Genomic DNA, 7,812 nt, shown 5'->3' on the forward strand with positions numbered 1-7,812 from the left:
TTCTTTGGAAGTGTTGGATCTCTGCCTGGCCTCTCCTGCTTATCTGCCAGTTCAGCAAAGATAAGTGTCTGTTTCTTTTCCTGTGGCACACATGCAGTGTGCTTATTTTCAGTACTGTTGGTTTGTTTTTCTTTTGTCCAGATTAGACTGTGTCTGTGTTTTCTCAGTCTGGTTGGTTTCACTGGAGTTGCAGATATACGGTCCTACATCTTTAGTTAGATGTAGGAAGTTTTTTGTATATTCTGCTGTGAATTTTTTGAAGGGTTTTAATACTGACCGCACAGAACTCTGTCCTATTCTGTCCTATCTAGCTAGAGTGGCCTCCTGTGCTAAATCCTGTTTTTTCTGCCTGTGTATGTTTTTTCCTCTCCGACTCACCGCCAATATTTGTGGGGGGCTGTCTATCCTTTGGGGATTTTCTCTGAGGCAAGATAGTATTCCGATTTCCATCTTTAGGGGTATTTAGTCCTCCGGCTGTGACGAGGTGTCTAGGTGTTTTAGGTACACTCCACGGCTACTTCTAGTTGCGGTGTTAAGTTCAAGATTGCGGTCAGTATAGTGGCCACTTTCTCCAGTGAAAGTTCTCATGCAGCTCCAAGGTCACCGGATCATAACAGTTCATGGAGACTTTGGGATCAGATCATTTCTGTCCGAATTGATTGTGGAAGCAAAAAATCTTTTCTAAAAGCCTCAAACTTCTGTGTGTGAATCAGAGCTGAGATCTAACGTGACAGAAGATTACAGTGTGGGGAAGACGGGAACCTTCATATAGACGGCCGGTGGTGATGGAGTCAGTGACCGACTCTGGCCAAATACGTTTCTAGAGCCATAGTAGAAGATGAAGATGTGGTCCTCATCATGAAGTACCGTATTTTTCGCTTCGTAAGACGCACTTTTCTCCCCCCAAAAATTTGGGGGAAATGGGGGTGCGTCTTAAAATGCGGATATCCCGCTTACCTGTACTGTTGCAGGCTGGGATGAGGGGTGTGCGCCACCGCTGCCCAAGATGTCTGCCGCTGGCCAGCGTGATGCTGGCATCTCCGGTGCTGCAAGGGGCTCTGCAAAAATGTTGTGACATGCCAGAGCCCCCGGCAGTTCGTCCATGCTTTCCTGTGCGGTGGACTTCAGGAAAATGGCCGCTGTGAGGCGGCGCAAGTGCAGATGGAGATCTCGGGACCAAGATCTTGAGAGATGAGATCTCAGCGCTTAAATCTCATCTCCCGAGATCTTGGTCCCGGCGGCCATTTTCCCAAAGTCCACTGCACAGGAGAGCATGGACAAACTGCCGGGGGGCTCTGGCCTTTCACAAAATGTCGGCAGAGCCTCCTCGCAGCACTGGAGACGCTAGCATCACTGGAGAAACCCCCACAGCACAGGACACCAGCACACCCCCTCATCCTAGCCTGCAGCAACGCTCCACTCCTGCCTCCTCCAGGAGCGATCGTGGGACCCTGCTTCACCGCAGCCACTGCCCCCTGGTAAGCAATAAGATGCATGGATTATAAGAAGCACCACCATTTTATTAAAAAAAGTTTTTTCCTATTTTTCTCCTCAAAATGTGGGGGCGTCTCATAATCCGGAGCATCTTACAAAGCAAAAAATACGGTAGTTATTTCTTATGTCGCGTGTAATGAATATCTCCTGCAGTATTGCTAATGCCGATTCCAGGGTCGGTAAATGAGACGAGAATTAGCGTTATGGAAGATGAGTCTATGAGAAACGTATTCAGCTGCCGACTCCGAGGAAGAAACTGCTTGTTGTCTGTGGCCTAAATATATAGGATTTATTAGTAGATGTAAAGAAGGAAACTAAATACTGTAAAATAATAAATCTCCTCATACTGTATGTTTCCCTATTATCTCCAGTAATTGTATTATTACACAGGATTCTTATGATATTACATCGGCTCATCTTCTCATTCAGGTCTCTACAATATCGGATCCTCTCAGTGAAGATCTTCTACAAAAGAAACATTTCCTGATTTACCCATCAAAGATGGATATGGACAGAGACAAGATGGCAGAGAGGATATTACACCTCACCCTAGAGATCCTCTTCCAGCTTACTGGAGAGGTGAGAGATTCTGATGACGTCACATTACATCATTCTTATCTATGGGAATAACAGAAGGACAGAACTGGAGAGGTGAGGACTCTGGAAATGTCTGTAGTGAGATTAATTACTATGTCTCTCCATAACCAGGATTACACAGTGGTGAAGAAGACCTCTAGTGATCGCTGTCAGGACCCTGTGTCTGAGGGATGGGGAAGACCCCTGAGCCCAATCACGGGGCCTCCACCTCACCCCCTGATCCATGAGGACATCAATGACCAGAAGATCCTAGAACTCTCCTACAAGATGATTGAGCTGCTGACTGGAGAGGTGACAGTGCTGGGACATTATACAGTAACACTATGAAGGGATCGGGGGATGACGGTATCATTGTATGTGTCAGGTTCCTATAAGGTGTCAGGATGTCGCTGTCTATTTCTCCATGGAGGAGTGGGAGTATTTAGAAGGACACAGAGATCTCTACAAGAACGTCATAATGGAGGTTCCCCAGCCCCTCACATCTCCAGGTAATAGACAGGACTAAATACACACGGCCTATAATTATCTGTATGTAAAGAATGAATTCACTCCCTGTATGTGTTTCCTCCAGATCTATCCAGTAAGAGGACAACACCAGAGAGATGTCCCCGTCCTCTTCTTCCACAGGACTGTAACCAAGAAGATCCCAATGCTCCTCAGGATCATCAGGTAGATGGAGAGGTGTCAGGAGATCTCCCCTCTGATGTGTAGACGCCGGTGAAGGTCTTGTGCTCAGTCTTGTTTTATCCACCAGTATTATATGTTTTATACTTGTGTAATGAGAGCGGTGGAGATGGCAGGATTAGAGCTGATCATAGATGTGACTTCTCCATCTGTCGGTGACTTTTATAATATTTATTTCAGGGTGAAGATCTGACCCATATTAATACTGCAGAGACATATGTGAGGGGTGATGAGCGGTGTAAAGAGGAGATTCCCACATATGACTACCCAGGTGAGTACTAACCACTAAATGCAGAGAAGTCACAGATTCTTCTCAGTCACCGGCTGTGGCTGCTTTATCGGTGGTGTAGTCCGGCCGTATTACCATGATCACCATTTTGCCTCTAAACCACAACATTTTCCTCCACCCAAAACTGTTCAAATAACTTTGGTCATTGAAAGCCCTTTTCTATAGAACTTACAATCTGGTAGATCCACCTACCCCCTGGGTTTAGGAGACGCTGTTACCTGCCCAGATCTGTGACCTATAAAGCCAAATGACAACGTACGTAGAATGTGTTGACAAGATAGAAAATCACTTGAAGAAAAATATTATGAAAGCGGAGGGTAATGATGCTGTTGGCTTCCTAGAACCCTGAGATCTTATCGGATGAATCTCCCTTCTCTCCCTTCTGTGCTGCTGAATGTGATCATATGGTCCCTACAAGACCAGGTCCCGTCTTTCTGGCCAAACTTTTATGAGCGACAACATTAAATGTGCAGTGAGGCCAAGTGTGAATTTCTGTACAATAACAGAGTTTCCCTTTATCCGGACTTTTCAATTTCTATTAAAACCGACTAACTTCCAGGAGGATTGTGATAATCTACATAAACACATCACACCGGTGCCATGATATATCTCTGAGCTGTGCGTGGCTGATGGGTGTAATATACATTTATTCCCGCCTGCTTGAGATGTGTTGGCTCCAGCCCTGGTTTTATGGATTCACTCCACCTCATAAATTACATTGTTTTTGATCCTAAGAAATTCAGATTACTGCACAATCTCTCCTGAAATGGGGAGCAATATTATTTCCTCTAATCTTCTGGTCAGGATTCATAGTAGCTCCAATGGTCCACCATAAATGAATGCAACTCTCGTTGCTTAATCTGTATTTGTAGTTTTCAGTAAATAAGATTCTCGTGCTCTGAGGCGGGGCTGTTGGTGGGGCTTTATGTGGTGCTCTGGGGCGGGGCTGTGGGCGGGGCTTTGTGTTGCTTTGGGGCGGGGCTGTATGTGGTGCTCTGATGACATATTCATCCGTATTGGCGTATGACAGGTCACTGATCCCTCACTGACTTGCCCACCATTTTTACATAATGCATATAATAGTGTTGATATTATTGTTGATAATGCCTATAATATTGTGGCTATTGGGAGACTTAGAAAAAAAATTACATCCACCAAATTGACATCAGCGGCGCCTGTCCAGTAGCATCTATCTCTTATGGGACGCTACCTTATGGGAGACGCCAACTTATACCGGGAGGCCGAGCACCTATTACACATAAAAGAAAGGGGTGAGATCGTACCATGCTAATGTGATATCAGGCTTGAGGAGCTTGAATTGATCATGAATAGATTACATATGTCGCAAATGATTGAAACATAACATTGTCTATATACACCTGGGATTCCTCCCCTGGATGGGAATGGCATTTGAATATCCCACAATATGTGTATATAATTGAGCAGGTTTCATCATGACTATGTTTTCTCGGCCTTCATGCTGTTAAGTTCACACGCTGATTTGAATGTACATTTTGGTTTTGAATACGCTTTTTTGTTTGGAGAGCGGAAGGTGACACCACACATGGATGTGCGGTATCCCAGTATTTGGGTATCTGACTATAATTGGTTATGGACCATGTGTATGGACCATAGGAAGGTGATATAAAAAACACTTCTTTCCCGCATATGAGTGTATATTGGTGTATTTATCTGTGAAGCAAGACAGTACAAGTATACCGTGTCTGCCCGGAGACAACAAACCAATACAGACGCATCAGCTATTATCTAACATACCCGATTGTGTCTATGAGAGTGGGTGAAAACCCCCCTTTTTTTTTTACATTTTTTTTCTATTTTTGTATCACTTGGTGATGGTATCACGATAGTTTGTCCTTTTTTATATAAACTACTAAAAGCTAAGTTTTAGTCCATTTGCTGAATGTCTAGTAGCTGTAAATCATTGAGCTACATGTGATGAAACTAAATCTCCAAGCACTAACAAATACTCAGAGACCACCCGAGTGTGCTCTGGAAAACCTGAGCAACCACTATAGTCGCTCATCAGTGCCCAGCACATAATGCCCAGATTGTGCTCCAGGAGACACACACCGAAAATTAAGTGGATTCTTCTCACTATAATATTGGTAAATAAAGGGATCCTAAATGTTGTTTGAGCACACTGCAAGACTCAGAAGTGAGAGCGGATTTTACTGGATTGGTTTATAGAAACTCTTGCTTTTCCACAGCCTTTGAGCCACTAATAGTGTGGGAACCTCTGTTTTTCCATTGAAAGAGGATGGACCTACTGTAAGTGGGGACTTGTTTTTTGTGAGATGAGAACTGGTATTATTTTCGCCTACATAACATTGATTAGTTTCTTTTTATTCAATATTTGGGTGGCAGAATGAACAAATAGCTGAACACCACGCACTACTGGCTCATCCAACAAGGTTTTCTATTAGACTGTGAACAGTCATTGTCTTGGTAAATAATTAAAGTTTTTTACATAGCTTGCCAGTTTAATGGACAGTTTAAGTAGAAATGTTAAAAAATATAAAACTCAAGGATATTTTATTAAAAATAATTGTTTTCTTATCTTAGCAGATGACTGTACCAGGAGATCAGAGGGACAGCTGACATCTTCAATTTTTAAATCTGATGATCTTGAGATCCTACAAGAAACAACTGAAGTGAATGCTATTACTTCAGATATATCATCATCCATTCACAGCAAAGATCTGTCATCTGATCCTATGAAACAGGTCCCATCTTCTGATTCATTACTGACTACTAAGGAAAATCAAAGTCACAAAAGAGGCATTCAAAAACAAACTGCTCCTAAAGCAAAGAAGTCATTTTCATGTTCAGAATGTGGGAAATGTTTTAACCAGGCATGGCATCTTGTTAGACACCAAATAACTCACACAGGGGAGAAGCCTTTTTCATGTTCAGAATGTGGGAAATGTTTTAAATGGAAATCAGATTTGGTTAATCACCATAGAACTCACACAGGGGAGAAGCCTTTTTCCTGTTCAGAATGTGGCAAATGTTTTAAAAGAAAAGTGCATCTTGTTAGTCACCAGAGAACTCACACAGGGGAGAAGCCTTTTTCCTGTTCAGAATGTGGGAAATGTTTTACCCTCAAAGAGAATCTTGTTAGACACCAAATATCTCACAAAGGGGAGAAGCCTTTTTCATGTTCAGAATGTGAGAAAAGTTTTAAACGGAAAGGGAGTCTTGTTATACACCAAATAACTCACGCTGGAGAGAAGCCTTTTTCATGTTCAGAATGTGGGAAATGTTTTAACCAGAAAGGGCATCTTGTTAGTCACCAGAGAACTCACACAGGGGAGAAGCTTTTTTCATGTTCAGAATGTGGGAAATGTTTTAAATGGAAATCAGATTTGGTTAATCACCATAGAACTCACACAGGGGAGAAGCCTTTTTCCTGTTCAGAATGTGGCAAATGTTTTAAAAGAAAAGTGCATCTTGTTAGTCACCAGAGAACTCACACAGGGGAGAAGCCTTTTTCCTGTTCAGAATGTGGGAAATGTTTTACACACAATGAGAATCTTGTTAGACACCAAATATCTCACACAGGGGAGAAGCCTTTTTCATGTTCAGAATGTGGGAAACATTTTAACCAGAAAGCGAGTCTTGTTACACACCAAATAACTCACACAGGGGAGAAGCCTTTTTCCTGTTCAGAATGTGGGAAATGTTTTGCCCACAAAGGGAGTCTTGTTAGACACCAAATATCTCACACAGGGGAGAAGCCTTTTTCATGTTCAGAATGTGGGAAACATTTTAACCAGAAAGGGAGTCTTGTTACACACCAAAGAACTCACACAGGGTTGAAGCCTTTTTCCTGTTCAGAATGTGGGAAATGTTTTAACCAAAAATCAGATTTGGTTAATCACCAAAGAACTCACACAGGAGAGAAGCCTTTTTCCTGTTCAGAATGTGGGAAATGTTTTAAAAGAAAAGTGCTTCTTGTTAGACATCAGAGCAGTCACACAGAGAAGCCTTTTACATTTTCTTAATGTGGGAAATATTTTACTTGGAAATCAACTGTTAATAAACATCAGAGACATCACATAGGGAAGAAGCCTTTTTTATGTTCACAATGTTGGAATAGTTTTAACCAAAATTGAATCTTCTTAAATGGGTTGTCTCTTGTCATTTCTCATGTTTGCTGACAAAAGGATACAACTAAACTTTATTTATTCCAAATGTAAAACTATGCCCATAATTCACCCCCTGAAGGTTATTCAGTTGGTGACTAATAGAAAAAACATGTACCCCACAGTTGAGTATATAGGGTGAGGTGACGTATACACACTCTCTCCAAGCCTCTCATTTCTATGGGTTTCATCATCCTCACCAAAGGCGACTCATCAGGAGACAATGTAATATTGACTTATATTCAAGCGAGACTAGACAAAAAAAATATCATGTCATCCAAAACAGTCAGAAAACCAGCCACATATTGGCAGATCCCAGACCACAAACTATATACTTTGTAAGTTTATAAGCAACTCCAGTGTCAGGAATAGATAGTATGTGACAATACAGTATAATTCTTGTGTTTTTCTCCTATAGGGACTGCCCTAGTTTGGTATTGTAACAGCTGTTAATTAGTAGTACAGACTAGGGTTGAGCGACTTTTACTTTTATAGGATCGGGTCGGGTTTCACGAAACCCGACTTTTTCAAAAGTCGGGTCGAGTGAAATCGGCCGATCCTATAAAAAAGTCGGGGTCGGGG

At 42.2% G+C, this 7,812-nt stretch overlaps 1 protein-coding gene across 1 annotated transcript in view; it reads left to right on the top strand.

Annotated features, from left to right (window-relative positions):
• LOC138662818 (oocyte zinc finger protein XlCOF6-like) overlaps positions 1 to 7,483 on the top strand; it is a 31,781-nt gene extending 24,298 nt beyond the window's left edge. Inside the window, exons 2-7 of the mRNA XM_069748779.1 lie at positions 1,924 to 2,073; positions 2,203 to 2,382; positions 2,456 to 2,579; positions 2,663 to 2,760; positions 2,956 to 3,046; positions 5,648 to 7,483. Coding sequence (XP_069604880.1) covers positions 1,924 to 2,073; positions 2,203 to 2,382; positions 2,456 to 2,579; positions 2,663 to 2,760; positions 2,956 to 3,046; positions 5,648 to 7,089 — 2,085 coding nt within the window. The 3' untranslated portion in view covers positions 7,090 to 7,483. The remainder of the gene's footprint in view (positions 1 to 1,923; positions 2,074 to 2,202; positions 2,383 to 2,455; positions 2,580 to 2,662; positions 2,761 to 2,955; positions 3,047 to 5,647) is intronic.
• Positions 7,484 to 7,812: the final 329 nt, after the last annotated feature.

The sequence above is a fragment of the Ranitomeya imitator genome, chromosome 2 (assembly GCF_032444005.1).
Source record: "Ranitomeya imitator isolate aRanImi1 chromosome 2, aRanImi1.pri, whole genome shotgun sequence".
NCBI classification, from domain to species: Eukaryota; Metazoa; Chordata; class Amphibia; order Anura; family Dendrobatidae; genus Ranitomeya; species Ranitomeya imitator.